Below are 22,292 nucleotides of genomic sequence, written 5' to 3' on the forward strand. Positions count from 1 at the left end.
CTTCTGAAGAAAATGATTCAGGAGTTAAAAAAAATTAACTTCATATCCTTGTAAAAATATATTATGAGATCAATCCTGAACCCAGTGAAATCAATGTGGGTTTTGTAATGATTTCAGCGGGAGCAGGATCAAGGCTTTCAGAGTTAAGAGTGAATAGGAGTAAGTATAACCTAATTTTAAATTGTCTCACAATATACCTTTAGACTGATTATCACAGTTTTCTCTCTTATTACTGGCCTAACAATAAAGTTAAACTTTCTCCAATGTTTTTTTAAAGAGTGCCTCCAGTAGAGCTGTGCTAGCCTGCTTATAAAATAATATTAGCATTGCAACCATTTGTTCACAAGGAAATATAAATATTACAGCCTCCTCTCCTGGAAGCATGGAAAAAAGTAAAGTTAGAGAAACACCCAATGCCAATGGACATGCTTTATCAGAAATGGTGCAGCGAGAAAAATTGTTGCATCATGTCCTTTTGACTGCTTTGTAGTGAACACAGTCAAAGCTTCCACAATGCAGCTGCAAAGCGATCATCTATTTTCGTAAGAAGATTACTTAAATCTCCTAGGGCCTACTTCTGGCACCTCATGCTAAATGGAACTTTACTTCACAAACTGCATCACTGATCTCAACTGAATAACTTGTGGAGTAAGATCCTTCTCTACATATGGGTGGCAGGACTGGGTCCTTAACACTTCAAGATACAAAGCATATATAGTCCTGTAATGGAAGTGGCAGAAAAGGATGTCTGAACTGCCACTATTTGCAATGCCTCTGGAATCTAAGGGTTTTCTCTAGGTCTGAGATATTTTTATAAAGATAGCCCTTGAAGTCGCCAGAGTTAATAAAAGAGTATCAGTAAAATTGACTTGCATTACAGCTCAGAAATCAGCTACTAGTAAGGACTTGTTTCAACTATCCCAGAGTTCCCAAGATGAAAGTTGGAAGATAAAACTACTACTTTATAAAACCCCAAAGTTCCAGAACAAAAAAAAAATTAGGACAAATAGTACAAGAGCTGTTTAGTGTGAACGCAGTCTTCTTCAGGTTACAATAATAGCCTGCAATGCTCCCAGGAAACTATTTGTCAATGGCAGATATCCATTTCTGCAGCAGACAAATACAGAACAATTACTTGGCTCCAGCTGGCTTGTAACTAAAATAGCAAATGAACTAGTTAATATAATGTTTAACATATACTATATCACGCTACATTTATGTCACAGAGGTCATGGAAGTCATGGAATCTGTAACTTCCAGAGATCTCCATGACATTCTCTGCTTCAGCCCCAGGGGCTGTGGGACTCTGGAGATGGCAGCCAGTGGGGCCCTGGCAGGGTTCCAGTGACAGGTGACAGCGGGCTCCCTGCAAGGTTCCAGTAACAAGTGACAGACTCCTGAGGGGGCCCACCTCAGGGTTCCAGCGACACGCTACAGCCTCGCACAGGGGGAGGGAGACACCTCGGGTGAGTGGCTGGGGATGTCCCATTTTCTCTTTGGGAAATATGGTCACCCTGCAGCTTCCACCTGCCGTGAGTGCAACCCCTCCCACCCCCGGCAGCTTCCAGCTGCCGCGGGCAGAGGGGGAACCCCACAGCTCCCAGCCACCATGTTGGGGGTGGGGGGGAAACTATGGGGCTGCAGCAGCAAAAGTCACAGACAGATAACAGCTTCCGTGAATTTTTGTTTATTGTCCGTGACTTTTACTAAAAATAACCATGACAAAATCTTACCCTTAATTATATACAATGGCTTGTCTTAAGAATTCTGTATTACAACTCACACACAAGTAGGATGAATTTTCCTAGACTCCATACTTCCAAAACTCTGCCAATTTCTTCTTCATTGTCCAGTCTGTACTGATAACAGAAAAATGTAATCCTCTTTATGCCAAACATTGCCCCTACAATTAACCTCAAACCAGCAAAATTATTTAAACATGCCAGCTTAATTTTACCCACTTTAGCTAGAGAACAATGTTTTTGTTAATAATTCTGAGGACTTTTCAGCTGTAAGCGAGTGATACAAAAATTGGGTATGAATCCTCATAGGCCGCATCCACTGCATGCTGAAGGTCAAGGTGCTATTTTTGAACTGTATATGAAATAGTTGACCAACAACAATTTACAAGAGCCAAAGACAGAACTTAAGCAAATGCACACTTTACGTGTAGGCATTTAAAAATGCCACTAGTGTTTTTAAAAAGCCTCTTGATAGCTAAGTTCAGGTATAGGACTTCTGTAAACTCACGAAGAAGTATTTTAAATGCAAAAGAAAAGGGAATCAGAGATTAAAAAGCTGATGCAACATTTAAACATTCAGTTTGTAGCCCAAAACAGTAGTACACTGGGGAATTTAACTGTATTAAATTTGGAATAATCAAATACTGTTTACAATTCTGTAATCCATATTCAAGAAAAATGAATTTAAACTGAAACAGGTGCAGAGAAGAGCTACTCGGAAGATCAGAGGAATGGAGGGCCTATTTTACGACAGGAGATTGGAAGCACTTGGACTGTTTAGTCTAGCAAAAAGAAGCCTGTGAAGGGATACGATTGTTCTCCATACAGTAGGAGGGTAAACACTAGGAAGAGTGAAGAGCTGTTTAAGCTAAAGGACAATGTTGGCACAAGAACAAAGGGGATATAAGCTGGCCGTAAACAAATTCAGACTGGAAAGTAGAAGGTTTCTAACCATCAGAGGGATGAGTTTCTGGAACAGCCTCCCAACAAGAACTGTAGTTAGTTTTGAGAGAGCGCACTAGACAAATTTGTGAGTGCAACTGTATGATGGAGTTACTTGTGATGGTGGTAGGCAGGGCTCAATAGCCTGGGGGCTCACTTCTGGTTTATGTCTTATGTTCTTAAAGCTCATGCTTCAGGGTTTCATCTGGCCACCAGCATGGGTCAGGAAGAGATTCTCCCCACCCCCTCCAGTGTATTCTGGGATTTTTTTAATCTCCTTCCTCTGAAGCATGATTGATGGCCAAGGCTGGAGATGGGACACTGGGCTCTGAAGTGGCATCAACCATTCTCTCTCTCAGATGCTTGTCTGGCTGGTTCTTCCTCACATGCTCAGGGTCCAACTGATCGCCACACATGGGGTCAGGCAGGAATTTTCCCCAAGGTCAGATTAGCAGAGACTTCAGGGGGTTTTCACCTTCCTCGGCAGCATGTGGATGCAGCTTACCTGCCAGGATTATCTGGGCATATCTCACTTCATCATTTCTCTGCCATTGAGGGGGCCTTAAGCACTGGTGCACCTCGATCCCTCCTATTCTCTGCCTGTAGCACATAATAGTCTAGTCTCCTGGGGGGTCTCATTTACTTTGGTCTAATTGCCATTGTTGGGTTTAATGTGAGGGTACTAGGTAGTGCTGGTGGCCTGTGATATACAGGAGGTCAGACTAGATGATCTAGTAGTCTCTTCTGGCCTTAAACTCTATGATCATAAGAAACAAAAGATCAGTGAATAGATACTAAGTTACTGGGATGGAACATATCTGCTGTAAATAAAAATCAGAACAGATGAGTTTGGGATCAGCAATGGAGTTTATCATTGCCCCTGTCCTGACTAAAGTCCCAACACAGCTTCAGCACATTAAGTGCCGTGCTGCAGTGCTTTCTTGATTGGGGCCTAATGTTATCTTTGGGGAGGATGATTCTTCTCTTTTCTAGAGGCAAGTGAATAAAATTTGCTGTTACTCTTGTAAGTGAATAACTCTCGAACCTCCCCAGTTTCGAAGGTTGAGTGTACTTTCCAAAAAATGTAAGGAGCTAGCAGTAATGAGCAGGGGGATGAATTTGTGAGGAAATGAACTATGAGAAATGGACAATTACTGGAAAGAACTACGCTGATTGATAAGTTACAAGTTCCCCAGTTTGTAAAAAAAAAAAAAAATAGACCTGTGCAAAGGAATAGGAGGCATTTCCAGTCACATTAAGTGATAGACAACGATGTTCATCAAGGGTGTCAATAGATGGACCGCAGGCCAAATTCGGACCGACAGACACTTTTGAACAGACCCTGAAATCTTTTTATTTACTTATTGTTATCATTAATTATTATTATTATTTTCTCTGGAGTCTGGACTTTGACTATACCTTGTCCAAAAAATATGTACCTTGACAAAAATATAATTGACTACTCCTGACCTACAGCCATGACTACAGATAGTGACAGGTGCAACTTTGGCAAGAGATGCCCACACAGTCATCCTCTGGGGTTATGCCCTTTTCCCAAAGCACAAGGAGGGTTCCAATAAGCTTTGTAGGACAAACACATACTTTAAACCACAAACAAACCAACTAGAGCACTTAGCTCTTCTCTTAGCCAAATGAAATGCAAACTAAATTAAACTATGGAATTGTAAAATGACTGACTTTAAAAAAAAAGTAGAAAGAATTTATTATACAACCAAGGCAAGACATATTATCTTTGTATTTTGTGCAACCAATAAGTCAAACTAAGCTGTGCAAAAAGTTCATAGCAAAAGAATAAAGCCATTCAAATGGCTGGTTTTCACAATGGGGAAAATCTCACAAAAGTTCTGTGCCCTGAGCCAGCAAATTGGCTGGCCCACCTCCCTCCCACCATGCCTCAACACTCCATTTCTTGACAGCTGCCCTCTTCCTTCATTTTTGGTGAGCCACCAGACAGGGGCACTCCCCCTGGCTCAGTGCCTTCTGGTTGGTAAGGAAAGCTGTCTGACCTCCCTCTCCCCCACCAGCCCATATGGACATGAGAGGAAAGCCAACCACCTTCTACTGCAGGCAGCCCTGTGTTACTTTGAGTAAGTAGAGTCCAATAAGGTTCGGCACAGTAGTTAGGTATTCTCTGGCAATAGGAAATGAAGCCCATAGTTTCTATATGAGTCAGCAGTGTGCATTTGTTGCCAAGAAGGCTAATGATATATTAGTAGGAGCACTGCTAGCAGATCGAGGGAAGTGATTATTCCCCTCTATTCGGCACTGGTGAGGCCATATCTGGAGTACTGCATCCAGTTTTGGGCCCCCTACTACAGAAAGGGTGTGGACGAATTGGAGATAGTCCAGTGGAGGGCAACGAAAATAATCAGGGGGCACATGACTTACGGGGGCAGACTGAGGGAACTGGGCTTATTTAGTTTGAGGAAGAGAAGAGTGAGGGGGGATTTGATAGCAGCCTTCAACTACCTGAAGGAGGATTCCAAAGAGGATGGATCTAGACTGTTCTCAGTGGTGGCAGATGACAGAACAAGGAGCAATGGGCTCAAGTTGCAGTGGGGGAGGTCTAGGTTGGATATTAGGGAACACTATTTCACTAGAAGGGTGGTGAACCACTGGAATGGGTTACCTAGGAGATGGTGGACTCTCCATCCTTAGAGGTTTTTAAGGCCCGGCTTGACAAAGCCCTAGCTGGGATGATTTAGTTGGTGTTGGTCCTGGTTTGAGCAGGGGGTTGGACTAGATGACCTCCTGAGGTCCCTTCCAACCCTAATCTTCTATGATTCTAGTCCTGGCCTTAGAGCACAGCCTACTGCAACAGGCAAGTCAGTCTCCCTCTCACTTTTTTGTGGAAAGCAGTAGGAGAGGGGGGGGAAGAGAAACCAGGATGCCTCCCAACCTCCACTGAAAAACTGAACATTTTTGGTCAGTGAGAATCTTTTGAGGCTGTTGCCCCCACCAAAAATAGACGATGGGATGGGCAGCCAACTGGTACCCATTAAATATCACCAGGAATAGGCCAAGCTCAGGGAAGCAGCTACCAATGCTCCACCCTGAGAACACTAATAATAAATAGGATCAGTATGTGAATGGGGAGTTGGTAGAGATGGAGTTATTTGTGGGGAAGGAAGGATGAGAGCTTTGAGTGAGCTCTTGCGGTTTTGAGTTTGTTAAGCTCTACCTTCCAACATGCCTGAGGGTACAACCCTAACCTTCAATAAAACCCTCAGACCCAAACTACAGATTTGATTTTGTCAATACACCACTGGCAAGCCAAATTCTGCTCGGTTTGCAGAGGTCTAATCAAAAAGCAAGGGGCACCACAGGTTCATAGAAATGAATAACAACTCACAATGAGTAAAATATCCAGAAGCAAATAAAACCATCCTTTCATTTAAAAATAATCCATTCAAAATACAGAATTTATTATCTAATTCCTCACGCCGTCTATCCTCCAGTCAGGAATCATAACTAACAAATAAGCAGTCCTTCAGCTTTGCATTTTTAAGAAACAAAAACATCATTAGATAAATTAGGGTAGACTCTCTGGATAGCCTATAAAATTAATTCACTGTAGAATGGGAATTCACAACTGGCCCCTCAAAAATTAGATAAACTGGGGTATTAACTAAACCTATATAAATCAACAAGATTTAAGCAATTGATTACAGCCACATTAATCATAGGGGCACTGGAAATAACAGGACAGATCTTTCGGCTGTTTGAATCAAAAGTATAAGATAACACGCAGTTGAAGAGAACTACTTTAATTTCTATCATTAATGCATCTAGTGGAGTGTGTGCCAACATTTGTTTGGACTGTAGCAAAAGTTGCTTTTCACTTTTACCAGAAGAAGGATAGCCAAGAGTGGGGACAGGTCTAAACTACAGACACACAATGGCATTACTGTTATATAGAATTTTTCATCAGTAAATCTAAAAGAAATTATGGAAACTGGGGAAGGTCCTAGGTTATATACATCGTCAGAATGCAAGCAATTTTCCCTTCTATTTTGGGAAAGTGAAGTCACACCTTTAAGCAAAAGACTAAGTAACTGGTTGTGGCTCTCTTGAAGACAGAATTTAAGAAAATATACAACATTTTAGACACATCAGAAAATATACACTATCTGCAGAAGATTCTAGATATTATGAATTGTGCAAAAAGGAAGGTGACTGCACAAATGCAGAGTAATGCAAAGAGATCTTCTGAACTACTCCATTTAATGAAAAATAAGTGAGAAATTATTACAAGTGAAATACAATATCAAATAAGAATTTTCAACTTGACAACTATATAAACTAAGGAATTCAAAATAAAGCTCAGCATTGCAACACAGGAGAGATGTACATGCATAGCACAGCCCAAATCAAAGTTATGCAGACATTGAAACAGACATTTCTAAAAGGCATTTTACTGAACACAACAGTTTTCCTTTTATGCTGTAACTGGACACAGAAAAATGGGTGACACAAAATGATTCAATTTCATTGCAAAGGGACACTTACCATTAAATAGGGAACAATAAATTAAAATGAGAACAATAAGTGTATAGTCTCATACCTGTTGTACAATTGTTGTTAATTCCAGGCAGAGCTGTATGACATTATTTCTCGTTACTGAGTAATCTGTCACAGCAGCAAAAGGTGATCTAAAAAAAAAAAAAGAAAAAGAAAAAATGTTCATAGGGGAGGATGATTTTTCCCTGCTTCTGTGCACATAATGCACTTTAAACACAGATTGCTTTAATACTAATTCTTAACAGGACTGAATAATACATCAGAAATATTAGCATTGTATGTACCAGAACATAATTTTAGAAAATGGCTACTTCAACTCTCTTCTTGGCTTTTCAGGATTTTTTAAATCATTCTGAGAGAAGTCCTAATCATAAAGGCATCATCTCCTCAAAACCCTGTAGCTTCTTTCTGAAACTGCCTCCACTTCAACATATGATCCTTAGATATACAGGGGCATGTCTTTTGAGGTAGTCTAAGCACACACTTACTGAGAAAAAAAAAGCTATTGTTTCTATCTGTTGTACAGCTGGTGCCCAGGTATGAATACAGTAATTAATGCATTTGGCGAATGCACTGAATGTCTTAGGGTCTGAATTAAAGCCCAAGGAAGTCAATAGAAATACTCAAGTATCAGAGGGGTAGCCATGTTAGTCTGGATCTGTAAAAGCAGCAAAGAGTCCTGTGGCACCTTATAGACTAACAGACGTATTGGAGCATGAGTTTTTGTGGGTATTCACCCACGAAAGCTCATGCTCCAATACGTCTGTTAGTCTATAAGGTGCCACAGGACTCTCTGCTGCTTTAATAGAAATACTCTGTGTCAAGCCCTTAGTTCTGCTTCTAAAAAGGACAAAACAATCACAATCGGAATAGACTTTCAAAGAAGCAGACATAAAGGTTAATTTGGAGCGATGATCTTTCAGTCCCAGGGGTTTTGTTATAAAAATTTTAAAATATTACTAAAAATACATTTTCTTAGGACAGCAGTCCTCACCTTTCACTATTGAAGACTTGGTCTCAAGTTATTTTAGTCTAGCACTTATGTCTCTTTTCCATTTCAAACAAACTAACATACTATTTGGCAGGACTGGAAGTCTCTGCAGGACAAGTCCAAAATTTTAACAGTAGGCATGTTGCAAATGAGGATTTAGACACATTGGCAGTTTTACATGGTTGGTATCTGTCCACAATCAATGGGAAGGAATGTTCCATGGACTGCCTTGTATGGATGCAGGTATGCTTGCAGTGCTTGTAGGTATGTGGGCCATAGATGCCCCCACTTTGGGTCCATCACCTGACCACTGGCTGGGGATGGGTGAACAATCTAACCAGTTGGCTTGCATGGCCCCCACCACCTAGTTAAACTCCTGCGGACTTTTCATAAATGTCTTGCTCCGGCTAGCTTCCCCGCTCTCCCTCCCCTTTGTTGCACCGTTCGTGCCGTGGATGCTGCAGGTCTGACTGATCACCTGTTTTGGTATCAGGAAGGTTTTTGTCTCTTTGGATAAAATTGGCAAGAGGTACGATGGTTTTTTTTTTGCCTTCCTCACAGCATCATGGAGGTATTGTTTGATTATAACAATAAGACTTAACGTTTAATATTAGGAAAGTAAGAGTGTTTAACTTGTTACAACTTGCAGCTAAAGGCTAAAAGAGACCAGCTCCAAGAGGTAAATATAGTGCTGGTGGGCCTTTTCCCATAGGTGCCAACTTTCTAATGTGCTGGGAGGTGCTCCCCCCAGCTCCGCCACAGGCCCTGCCCCCATTCCACCCCTTCCCCCAAGTCCCCACCCCTATCCTGTCCCCACTCCACCCCTTTCCCCAAGGCCCCACTCCTACTCTGCCCCTGCGCTACCCATTCCTGCCCAGTTCTGCCCGCTTCCCCGAGCGTGCTCTGCCCTGGCTCCTTTCCCCAGCACCTCCTGCATGCTGCGGGACAGCTGATCCGCAGCGGATGGGAGGCGCTGACAGGGGGGCTACCTGGAGCACCCACAGAGTTGGCATTTATGGTATTGCCAAAAGGAAAAAAGGAGACATGAAGTCCTTGCAGACTGATATTCTCTTTTGGCAACTTCTATTTCCCTCCATGTGGGAAAAGGTGGGGAGGATTCAGAAGTGAGCTGAATCCCAGGGGTGGATCTAGGTGGGTCTACATCAAGTTACTGGTTGTTTAGTGGGACTCCTGAACACTGCTGTGGATAAATGCCTAATATGTGGGAGTGGAAAGTGCCTCCCTCCAATGTTGAATAATATTACTTCCTGCTGCTTAAAATGCATCCCTTGTGTGTTGTTCATTCACCTGCATGTCTTGATCAATTGACTCAATCTCTCTCTCACTCACACACACAACACTGAATGAACAAGTATAGAAAACACATGTTGCTGTGATATAAAGGTATTATTGCCACTCATTTGAGATAAGCTCAGAGCCCACTCATGTAAGTAATGCAGCCATCCCAAATGAGTATCAATAAAAACTTTACATTATGTCATCATGTATCTTCTGTATGCCACATACTTTACAGAAAACGTTTAGAGTTTTACAATTTTTGTTGATATTTTTCCTACTGTAAAGACAGCCAAAGTCCAGTAACCATGAGTTCGGTAATAAAAAGCTCTGTAGACAAGAGTCATCATAACTAGAACATTTTAGATAGTTCTTATAGGGTTCTACAATAGTTTCTCCATGTACTATAATATTGCAATTTTAAAGTCAGCCATCTTGGAACTTTCCTAAAAACTAGTGGTGTTTCCCAATAGAAAACCAGAATCTCCTCCCCTTTTTAATGGTTTAAAACTCCCATTCTAGCCCTCATAGGTCACAAGATACAATGTGTCAGAATTGAATATGCATCTCAATTTGATGTAATTTTAGGGGAGGAAATTCCATATATTAGATGGAAGAAGGTAATATTCCTCTGGCAGTGTGTTCTTTTTATAACACAAGTAGGACTGATAGAAGGGCTAGCTCAGTGGTTTCAGCATTGGCTTGCTAAACCTAGAGTTATGAGTTCAATCCTTGAGGGGGCCACTTAGGAATCTAGGGCAAAATCAGTACTTGGTCCTGCTAGTGAAGGCAGGGGGCTGGACTCAATGACCTCCCAGTTCTATGAAATAGGTATAGCTCTTAAAAAAACAAAACTGTGTAGCGGTTAGGAAAACTAGACACAGTCCTGAAAGTGAGGGATTAGTGGGTAGAATGCAGGTCAGGAGTTCAAGGGTGCTTGACAAGAGCAACTTGTCAAATGCTTCAATTGTTATTTACATGCAGCTTTTATATATACTACAACAACTTGTGTACAGTATACTAAGTCTACCTACACACACACACAAACCACATTACAATAAAAACAAGGACTTATTATATGTTTGAAACTGGAATTAACTCTTCAGTTATGAACTATAATCTTTTAAAACAAGACTATTGTATCCAAAAGGGTCAGAAATATTTGTATTTATTTTTCATTCACAATTGTCACTGTTAAGATGAGAAAACCTTCTAAAGCCATGATTTAAAAAGATGATCTATGAACTCTCACCTTTATTTAGAACGAATGAGTTCTAGCCACAAATGGTATTATTTTACTTTATGTTTGGATGTTATTACAATTTGATCTTCAAATTACACAGCTGGAATCTATTTGATGGTTCAAAGCCTCTAGCATTTTCCCAAACAAAATTCTACGGTAGGCTTTTGGCTCTAATGCAGTATAATTTTCTCTCATAGTTTTGCTATTTGTTAGGTTACACAGTTCATAAAGACAACAATGAAGCCTTGATTAGCATTGTTCTTAATGAAGAACATTGAAAATACCCAAATAAATTGAGTTTAACTCAAATTAAAGAACGAGAAAATGGCATATAGACTGCAAACATAATTTAACAAAAACAGATGGAACATAAAAACAAAAATGAGAAAACAGACACTGAAAATACAAAGTGAAACTAGTAACAATGGTGAGGGTAAGTGGATTTTAGGGCAGGGGAGGCAGGAAACTAGTAAGGAATTGTCTCATTCCAGCAGCTAAAATCAATAACGGATGGTGAGAAACAAGGTGGATGAGGCTAATCTCATTTTCAAATGTTGAGTTTCAATGAGATTTCCATTCCTAAATCAATTCTGAAAATTTCATCTAGAATGTTTAGTATAGGATCGCTGGCCAAATTCCATGATGGAGACAATTTGAAGCCTCAATTTGACACACAAAATCCTATTTTCATTAATAAAATGTCCACCTTGACAGTAAGGCATGTAACATTGTTTTACATTATATTAAAATTATCAGTTTGTTTCCAGTCAGGACAGACCAAACCTAAATAGCAGCACATAACTGTTACACCTTGTGTATTGACTATCACAACAATCTCCTCCTCCTTACCTGTGATAATGCCATTTGAATCCACCAAAAATGCAACCGGTAAAAAGGCATTCCACACCAAGTCAGAACACATCCTCTCTACTTCTTTTAAGTCCCCAGCCAACTGTATCAAGTTTCAACTTCTGCCCTCCTTCCTTCAAAACCAAACAACTCTACATTCCTCTGACCTAACACTCTCAGATAGCATCTAAGGCCCCGATCCAGGAAAGCACTAAGTATGTATATAATTTCAAGGATGTGACTACTCTGACTTGTTACATCTTTACACAATTTGTATTTGTATGACCTAAATGTCTTATTAACAAAAACATTAACAAATGCAGTAACCAAGTTCCACTACTAACAATAGAAACAAGCACTTTTATCACAGAGTTAACCTCATTCTAGAATCAGAGCAAGGGGAAAAGTTTGCAAAAGAATTTAAAGCTTAAACTTAAGAACCGGAACCCATTTTGAGAATGGGTTCCGGTTCTTGTGAGAATTTCTTCTAGCACAAAAAATTTCAGGATAATCCAGTCTGTATCATAATTCATCCCCCAGAGAGGAGAGGCAAACAAACCCCCAAACAAACGAATTAAAAAAAACATAGTAGTTTGCATTGTAGTACATGTAACTGTGCCAGTATCCCACCTAAGAATCATGGTTGTAGACTATCATATACTATGTTTTACTTGTATTTGTAATTGGACTGTTTAATTCAATATAAGTAGGAAATGCAATGAACTTTATATTGAATAAAAGAGACTTAAATTAATGCTTTGTGAAACATTTGCAGCTGCTCCTATGGCACTAACAGGGATAAGTGCCATAGCAATTTTAGGTAATATTTATGGATACGTTCATTACCCCAAGTCTAACAAACATAAAGGGGAGCACATAAAGGGAATATAAAGCCCATGGACAACAAACTGAAAAACTGACAGAAAAGCACGTTGATTCATTTTTTGTATCTATTTATAAAGACAGTTAATTGTTTTTTTCACCTCATGAAATACTAAACAACTGTCAGGACAACCAACAACCAAACATGGCTCATAAGGTTGTACAAAATCACAGCACACAGTGAAGGGGATTGTTACTTTCAAAGTATTAGTTATTGGTTTAACATGTTTTGGTGACTGGGAACACTTTAGGCACCATACTTCCAGGCAATGCATACCTGCTAGTCCCTTTTCCTCTGCAACTAAAAACCACATGTGGGTAAGGCTCATTGACTGAAAACAATGAGAGAAAGAAATTCAACTTTTTTAAGTGCATAAAAGGTACACAAAATAGTCTTAATGAACATAGCTCAGTGGCAAAGAGAGACCAATTTCTTAGTGGAAGGTGAATTCTACAGTGAAATTACTGCAATCCAAAGCATTCAAAGAATGTACTAAAGCTGAATACTAAGACATTTCTGTATTTGAACGGCAATGGGTGAATCAGCACATGTACTGGACATATAAAAAGGAATACTAAATTACGTTCCAGGGCACAAGCATACACAGCTGAGAGCAGTAAGGCTTATCGGTCCCAATTCAGCTGTCCATATCTATTCAGCAATGCACTTGATTTTAGACACATACTTAAATCCTGTTGTAATGGGATGTAAGTATGTGTTTAAGTGCTTTGAGGAGTAGCTTTCCTCAGTTGAGATCACAGTTTCTTGCACTTCAAAGGACTTAATTTCCTTAATCTACCTTCTTGGTGTGAAATTTTAGAACTCCTACTTTTCGCTAAGGACAACATTCATCAGCCTGCTACTATAGATTACCACCTTTTTCTCCTTATTAAGCATAATTAGAAAGAGTAGGGCTTCTAATTCATTTTTTTACTCTGCTTTTTCACATTTCAGACACCAGGATGCTAAATTGTCAAACTAGTGAGGATCTCAGCCTGTTTTCTTTTCTATGCATCAGACTGACAGGTTGGAAAATTTCATCTCACCACCACAATATGTATTTGTTCCCATTTCCTAATGTTTAACGTGGATTGTAGAAGTAGTTTAAGCATTTGATATGCAAGATGTGGCCAGTACTAGGGAGAAAACATGGATCATGTTACAGTTCAGCAGCTGTGAAACAGATTGAGTAACCTGTCCACATGTGGCTAGGACAAACAGCACACTAAGAAATCCATTGTTCCCTGTAGAAATACCTAGTACACAATTAATACCCTTGTAAAAATACTGTGGTGGTTACTGCACAAAATATCAACTAAATTTTTGTAAAATTCTTAATTGAATATTTCTCTGCTACATTATGGTACATGGGCCTTTGATAAGAATCCCTTAAGAGTTTTGCGGACAATTGGTCCTTTCCCAGTCCAACTCTCTAAACACAAACACTCATAGATTACATGGACATGACTCTAATTATTTATTAAGAACCAATAATGTTTCTCTCAGCTAGGGTGACCAGGTGTCCAGTTTTTGACCAGAACACCCAGCTGAAAAGGGATCCTCGTGGCTCCGGTCAGCACCGCTGACCGGGCCATTGACTGTCCAGTTGGCAGCGCTGCACAGCAGGGCTGGCAGGCTCCTTGCTATTCTCCATGCCAGGCAGCTCGCAGAAAGCAGCTGGCATGCCTCCCTCCGGCTCCTACATGGAGGCACAGCCAGGGGGCTCCGCACACTGCCCCCGCCCCAAGCACTGACCACGCAGCTCCCATTGGCCAGGAACCGTGGCCAATGGGAGCTGCAGGAGCAGAGCCTGCAGATGGGGCAGCGCACAGAGTCACCTGGCCGTGACTCTGCATAGGAGCCGGGGAGGGACATGCTGCTGCTTCCAGGAGGTGCTTGATGTAAACCCCTCCCAGGTCCCAACCGCCTGCCACAGCCCCATCCCTAATCCCCCTCCTGCCCTCTGAACCCCTCGATCCCAGCCCAGAGCACTCTCCTGCACCCCAAACCCCTCATCCCCAGCCTCACACCAGAGCTGGAGCCATCTCTTGCACCCCAAATCCCTCATCTCTAACCCCACACCATAGCCCATACTCCCAGCTGGAGCCCTCACTCCCTTCTCGCATCCCAACCCACTACCTCAGCCTGGAGCCCCCTCCTGCACCCTTAACTCCTCATTTCTGGCCCCACCCTGGAGCCTGCACCCCCAGCAGAAGCCCTCACACACACACACCCACGCCCCAGCCCCCTGAGCCAGCCTGGTGAAAATGAGCAAATGAGTGAGGATGGGAAGAGCAGTGACAGAGGGAAGGGAGATGGAATGAGCGGGGATGGGGTCTTGGAGAAGGGGTGGGGAATGGGCGGGGTCTCGGAGGAGGGGCACGGCAGGGACCAGAGCAAATGTGTTCAGTTTTGTGCAAGTAGACAGTTGGCAATCCTACTATCAGCTCTGCATAACACACAACATACAGACAGCTCCTACCCCCAAAGGATTTACAACCTAAACAAAACAGAATAGAGAAACGCATTGGGAAGCCCAAATTCAGTAATAATTAGGAATTTTCTTTACAGTTTATTATACTGACTCATATATATTTTGGATAACAGAAAATAAGTGAGAGAGAAGGTGGGAGAGGTAGTATCTTTTACTGGAACACCTTCTGTTGAGAGACACACAAAAATAAGTTTTCAGAAGTGGTTTCTTTGTCAGAAAGACAGCAGTTTGGTGGACTAGACTTAGGAGGACATTCCAAACAGAGGCTAACGTGGCAGAACATACAAATGGATGCAGGAAAAGCAGATAAACAGAGCATTAAAATTAGTATCATTGGTGGAGCAAAAGGGGCAGGTGATGAGAGATCATATACACAAACTAGTTTAAGTGCTACTGCATGTCATACAAGGGCCATTCTCTATTAAAAGTGTTCATGAAACGTTCATGAAATGGTGGCATTATAATGTAGAGCAGAAGCAACTCTTTTCTGGAAGCTAAAATGGTGGACGTTATCTTTTAAATCAAGTTTTCCCATGACAGAGCCATACAGTCAAAAATATTTATGCTGGAATGTGAGGTAGAACATGATCTGAAGAAACAGGTCCTCTCTTAACTGAAACTTTAAAGGTCCTTGATTTTGCAGGAGCTTCCCACTTAGGAAAAAAACAATAGACTAGTGCATAGGCATACCTGAGGAACTGTGAGTCCTTGCCCAATTTTAGGTGAAGACAAAGACAGATTTTTTGTCTGTCAGGTCAGAATACAGCTAAACCTTATGGCAGGAAGAATGATGTTCTGGTTAAGAAACTTAACTGGCCTAGACTGGGACTCAGTTCAGGTTTCAGTTCCTGGCTCTGCTGTGCACTTCCTATGTGCCATTGGACAAGTCACTTAAGCTCTCTGTGCCTCAGTTCCTCACCTGCAAACTGGGTTTAATATTGTTGTGAGGATAAGTACATTAATGTTTGAGAGGTCCTCAGATTCACAAATCTAGGGTTCATTTCAGAACTTTAAGTGAGACCCATAGGTGCTAGAACTACGGATAATGGGGGTGCTGCTGCACCCCCTGGCTTGAAGTGGTTTCCATTATATACAGGGTTTACAGTGTCTCTCTCAGCGCCCCCACTATAAAAATTGTTCCAGCACCTCTGGTGGGACTGCAAAGATATGGACCATAGAAAGTGGAGGGAACACATTGGAAGCAGTGTGAAGGAATAAAAAAAGGGACCAAAATACAAGAACAATGAATTAGCCGTGTCCCAACTGAAGAAAAGATGACCTCTAAAGGCTGTTGCACTGCTCGACAGCCAGGGCTTCCAGGGTGTTCTCTCAGGCAGCATCTCTATGATGTCACTGTTCTGCAATTTTCTGACTGCCTCAGGACAAAGGGACCCAACTGTGAGGTGTGTATAGGTGCCACACTAAGGGTACAATTTGATTGTAGAACCTTTAAAATGGTGCTGGAGATAGAAACAACAATAGCTTGACCCTCAGAAGCCTGAGTTTATGATGCTCACAGAAAAAACTGATTAACTGCACACGTTTGATATGGAACTCAATGAAAGATGGTTCAGATGGAATCCCACAATTGCAATTAATTTTTACAGGGTACTTTCAATGAGGCTGTACAAGAGCAACCCCAACCAGAACTTTGTAAACAATTCTGACAAGGATTCAAAGGATGGAACAAAATTTTCAGGGTTAGCAGGAATAAAAACGTACTTTTCAATAAAGTCAGCAAATATACCCAGATAACTTCTTACTCAGTAGATTAGTGTATCATTTTTACAAAGTGGCTTTACACCATAGAATTGCTATGCACTGAGACTGTGTGGCCATAACCACAGTTCACTGAGCTTTCGCTCCCTAAACGAGTCTGCAATATAAGATTCCATTCTAGTTTGCCTTAATTTTATGTTTATCTCCAGCACACACACAATTTTTAACCTCAATTTTATTTTCCATTTAATTTGTAATCTGTCTTACATTTAAAGTGTCTCAGTCAGCTCTGTGTTTTTTGCAGTTCATTTTTGGAAGGTGAAAGTTTGTGTCTTTTTTTCATTCCTTTGAACAGTTTTTTCTGATTATTTAGTTTATTTTCCTTTCGACGGAGCTTTTTTTATTGACACTGTTCCAATTTTCCTAGGTCTTTTGTGTATCTATGTTTTTCATTGTAATATTTTAATAAAAAAGGTGTAAAATAGCACTCTCTACTCCAGTGATTCTCAAACTGGGGGTCATGATCCCTCAGGGGGTTGTGAGATTATAATGCTTTGCCTCCAGCATTTATAATAGTGTTAAATATAAAACAAGTGCTTTTAATTTATAAGGGGGGGTTGCACTCAGTGACTTGCTGTGTGAAAGGGGTCACCAATACAAAAGGTTGAGAACTACAGCTCTACTCATTACACTGGTTGCTTCAACTCTGTGTTATCTATAACTTTGCTGCTTCATAGCCAGAAACACAAAACAGTGCCTAATTGTTTTTTTTCTTCTTCTCCCCTATTTCAGAGAGGTTTTCAATTAAAAAATGTGCCTCCATTTTTGAAGGCTGTATGTTATGGCTAATAGCCATTCAACAGAGATGATGAGAAATACATTCCACAGGATTGTTACAGGTGATCTTTAGAGAGACCAGGGCTGCCCAGAGGATTCAGGGGGCCTGGGGCAAAGCAATTTCGGGGGCCCCTTCCATAAAAAAAAGTTGCAATTACTATAGGATATTATATTCTCGTGGGGGCCCCTGTGGGGCCCGGGGCAAATTGCCCCACTTTCTCTCCCCCCCCCGGCGGCCCTGAGAGAGACAGGGAGGGTGAGCTAATATCTTTATTGAACCAACTTCTGTTGGTGAGAGAGACAAGCTTTTGAGCTACACAGTGCTCTTCTTCAGGTCTGGAAAAGGTACTCAGAGTGTCACAGCTAAATACAAGGTGGAACAGTAGTTAGCACATATTTCAAAGGATCCAACAGGTGATCTTTGTAATTAGGTACCAGACAGACAGACACAGCACTGAAGACTCCCCTCTACAGGACAGAATGCATCAGTCCTATAAGACAGAAAAAACAGGAATCTACCATGCCAGAAAAGAAGAATTTATAATAGTGCTATATAGTAATAATCTCAAGAGAAAATAAGTTCCTGTGACTGCAGAAACAATGGCTCACAGTAACTCTGAGATAGATTTTAACAGTAATTGTATGGGATATCCAAATGGCTACAACATCATAATTCTGTAATACCTGAACATATTTCCTTAAACAAAAATACGTCCATACATATGGGGCAGTGTTATTTGACCCATGGGCTTGATATAAGCCAATAGAAGGCAGCGATTCAAGGTAGCTATTTGGTTGCCAAGGCCTGTATTCCAAGCCTTGGCATCTAAATGTACCCAAAGAAGTTTTTTCAAGAAAACAAAGCTCTAACAGGCAAAAGATCAGAGGAACAGGGAAAAGAGTACAAAAACATGACTATAAAACATCCGGCCAACACCCTTCTAGAAGTAGAGAAGAATTCTATGCCTTGGTGAGAGAAAGAGGGAAGTCAAAGTGTTCTTGCGAGCAAACCATAACCACCTTAATGTTCTGAGCCCTGATACTTTTCAGGGCGCCTGGATCAGATTCCCATGTAGGCGCCTAAAACAGCCAGACTGACCCATCTGGAAATGGAGGTTTGGAAGCCTTCTAAAAAAACTCCCAATCCCTACTATTAAGCTAAACCAAAATACTTTAAAAACTTGGCAAAAACAGAATTTTTAAATTATGCCCTGATGCTCATTGATCTCTGGTTCTGATCAGTCACTGGAAGAAGAAGATTCTAGAGGAATGGACCTTCCACAAAGAATGGCCTGATACCAGCCATGGCCAGTTTAACCCTGGGAACCAACAGTGAGAGTAACCCAACAGATCACAAGTCTCAACAGACCATAGGAGAAAAGGCAGTCTCTCAGATATCTGGGCCCAGCTCATTTAGGTCTTTATAGGCTGTAACCAACAAGTTGAAATTGCATTCAGAAATGAACAAACTGCTAGTGCAGAGATGGAGCTCAAGTTTTCTGTGCTCTCCACCCAAGAAGCAAGCTGGTGCATTTAGACCCAGCTGGAGCCACTACTGCTTTTTCCAGACTGGCCCCAAGTAAATGTGCGTATCAGTGATCCAGTCTGGATGTTATAGTGGCATGCATCACTGTGTTGATGTCCACGTTATTCCTTTTAATTAATTCCTTTGTCACAGATGGAAATAGGTGCTATAAGCCATAGCTGCCAGCCGAGAATCCAAGGACAGAAATATATCAAATCACTGCAGGGCTGCAAATTATTGTCAGAGGGGAGGCATGCCTACAACCCTCACCCTTTCACCTCAGTGCCTCCCTTTTATTTTATATGGGGCAAGTCTATGCCAGCTTAATCACAAATGTCCCCCATCTCTCTCAGGCACTGAAAGCATAATAGTGAAGTTACATGAAAAATAAGATTTGATATAAAATGCAGATTTCTCTAAGGCTAGCCTTGAGAAGCAGTCAGACACTTCAGCCAGGCTGGCTATAAAAGCATCATATAGAAAATGTCTTCAGGTCTTCAAGGCCATAAAGAAACACTAGAGAAACACCCCCACTGAGAGAACCTATCAAAAAATACTGCTAGAACTATTCAACAGAAAAATTCAGTCCATTTTATCTTAGGTAGTACTAATCATCATAGTATCTCTGAAACAGCAAAGTCTGGGGCTCAGCTTTGACTGTCAGGACTAATAGTAGCAAAACCATATCTGTGTAAAAGAAAAAAAATCTTTCTGTCTCCCCCAGTTGCCATTTAACAGGAAATGACAGAACCCTATGGATCTCCAGACATTCATGCTCTTAAGGAGGAATAATACATAGCCATTAATCCGCCCCCTTGAGACATCTGAAAGAGGAAAAATGGACCTACTGAATGAAAAATATTATATACTAGAAGAAAACCTTAAAATTTCACAAAAACGTACACAAGAATGTTTAAATTACATACCTGTTCAAAATACACCTCTACCTCGATATAACACTGTCCTTGGAAGCCAAAAAATCTTACTGCGTTATAGGTGAAACCGCGTTATAGCCAACTTGATTTGATCCGCCGGAGCGCACAGTCCCGCCCCACCGGAGCACTGCTGTACCACGTTATATCTGAATTCGTGTTATATCGGGGTAGAGGTGTATCTGTTTACTGTATAATAAAGTGAAATTCAAATATTGTTTCTAGAAAGCCCCATTCAGGTACTAAAGGCAACATTTTCAAAAGTAGCCTCTCATTTTGGCTGCCGTAATTTCAGAGTGCCTTGAAATCTGAAACGCCTTGAAATTCTATTTTCAGAGGTACAGAGCAGCCACATCTCCAGGTGAGCTCAAAAGGGCAAGTAACAGACAGTAAAATTTGGAACTATATTTTTAAGATGATTTTATTAACTCCCTCTTACTTTTTTGTTTGCCTGTTATTTTTGTTTGCCTGTATTATCTATGACTGATACAATGTGGCTGCCTTTATAAATAATACAACAGCAGCGGGAAGGGACAGCTCAGTGGGTTTGAGCATTGGACTGCTAAACCCAGGGCTGTGAGTTCAATCCTTGAAAGGGCCACTTAGGGACCTGGGGCAAAATCAGTACTTGGTCCTGCTAGTGAAGGCAGGGGCTGGACTGAATGATCCTTCAGGGCCCCTTCCAGTTCTAGGAGATATACCTATCTCTATTTATTTATTATAATTTCAGTGAAGAATGACACTGACACTTTGTGTCTAATCCTAAAGTATGCAATCTTGGCATAACCTTGGATATCATGTCACACATTGGTGCTCAAATGGAACAACTATTATGTTGAATTTGGATTTCAGAAGCTGATTATTCCTCTAGAAAAAGCATAAGGGCATGTGTGTTTTCATCTAAAGTTTATGTTTATAGAGGCAGAGAAATCAATTGTCAGCTGACCTCATCACCTTCTAAGAGTCTCTTGCCATCAATAAATCTAGCACATCTACATTATAAACTAAAATCAATAGCACAATCACAGGCGATGACTCTGTGGGTGCTCTGGGGTTGGAGCACTCCTGGGGAAAAAATGGTGGGAGCTGAGCACCCACCATCAGACCCCCGATCAGTCCCCTTCCCTCCCCCAGTGTCTCCTGCCTGCCGGTGGGCCCTGACGATCAGTGCCTCCTGCATGCTGCAATCAGCTGTTTTGTGGCGTGCAGAAGGCTCGGGGTGGGGGAGGGAAAGGAGTGAGGACGTGGTGCACTCAGGGGAGAGGGAGGAATGGGGTGGGAAGAGGTGTGGTGAGAGTGGGGACCTGGGGGAAGGGTCAGAGTGGGGGCAGGGGCCTAGGGCTAAGCCAAGGGTCAAGCACCCCCCGACACATAGGAAACTAGGCGCCTGTGATAGCACTACAAGGGTGATGGATAATTTACAATAGCGCTAGAGTAATTATATTTTAAGAAATAATAAAAAAGTTAATTTATTTTAAAACATTTTCAGTTAAAAACCCCTACATTTCATAACACCCAACAGTCTTTTGGACTCAAACATTTTAAGTGTCACACACATTTTTTGTGGCAGAAGTGGTGCAACAGCATGTGTAATTATAGTACAAGTTGTAATGTGCTGCAGCAGGTAAGCAGGAAATTATAGCCTTATGTTATTGGCATCTTTTAAGATTAAGAGTGCTAGGCCTTGAAGTATTTAGGATTAACCCTCAGCAAAGAAGAGCTAAAGTATTTTAAAAAGGCAAGTTAAAACAAGCTAAAACTAGATAAGTTGTAACTTTTAAAAATAAAGGTGCCTTCAGTGAGGTTATTCTCCTTAGAGATTTTAACTATTGATGTGCTTTTGTAAGAGCAGATATCAGAAATCAGAAAATATTTCAAAAGATATATTAAACAAAATGGTTCTTAAAAGGAAAAGACTTTTCCTGCTTTTTAAAATAGGTGTCTACACTGGGTTCCTAAGTCTATATTTAGGCATTTAAGTAAACAACTGGCTTTTCAAAAATGCATAACTGCCAGGTCACTGGGAACTTCCAGGTGCTCTGCCTTTTGGAAAACCAGGTTACACTTATTACATAATAAATAATAATAATAATAATACCCAGTTCTTACCTTGGGCTTTTCATCAGGAGAGCTCAAAGTGCTTTACAAAACAGATAAGTATCATTTATATTTTATAGGGTAGCTGAGGCACAATAACTCACCCAAAGACACCCAGCAGGTTAACAGCAGAGCCAGGATTAGAATCCAGGTCTCCTGAGTCCTGTTCAGTACTCTGTCCACTAAAACACCACCTTTCC

At 41.1% G+C, this 22,292-nt stretch overlaps 1 protein-coding gene across 5 annotated transcripts in view; it reads right to left on the reverse strand.

The window, feature by feature from the left end:
* The window catches only part of CNKSR2 (connector enhancer of kinase suppressor of Ras 2), a 362,143-nt gene that overhangs the window by 262,887 nt on the left and 76,964 nt on the right, over window positions 1–22,292 (reverse strand). For all 5 annotated transcript variants that reach the window (XM_045012122.1, XM_045012114.1, XM_045012050.1 and 2 more), the window contains exon 4: window positions 7,270–7,357. In XM_045012122.1, the coding sequence (XP_044868057.1) occupies window positions 7,270–7,357 (88 nt within the window). The remainder of the gene's footprint in view (window positions 1–7,269; window positions 7,358–22,292) is intronic.

Source organism: Mauremys mutica, chromosome 1 (genome assembly GCF_020497125.1).
Source record: "Mauremys mutica isolate MM-2020 ecotype Southern chromosome 1, ASM2049712v1, whole genome shotgun sequence".
In the NCBI taxonomy this organism is placed as follows: domain Eukaryota; kingdom Metazoa; phylum Chordata; order Testudines; family Geoemydidae; genus Mauremys; species Mauremys mutica.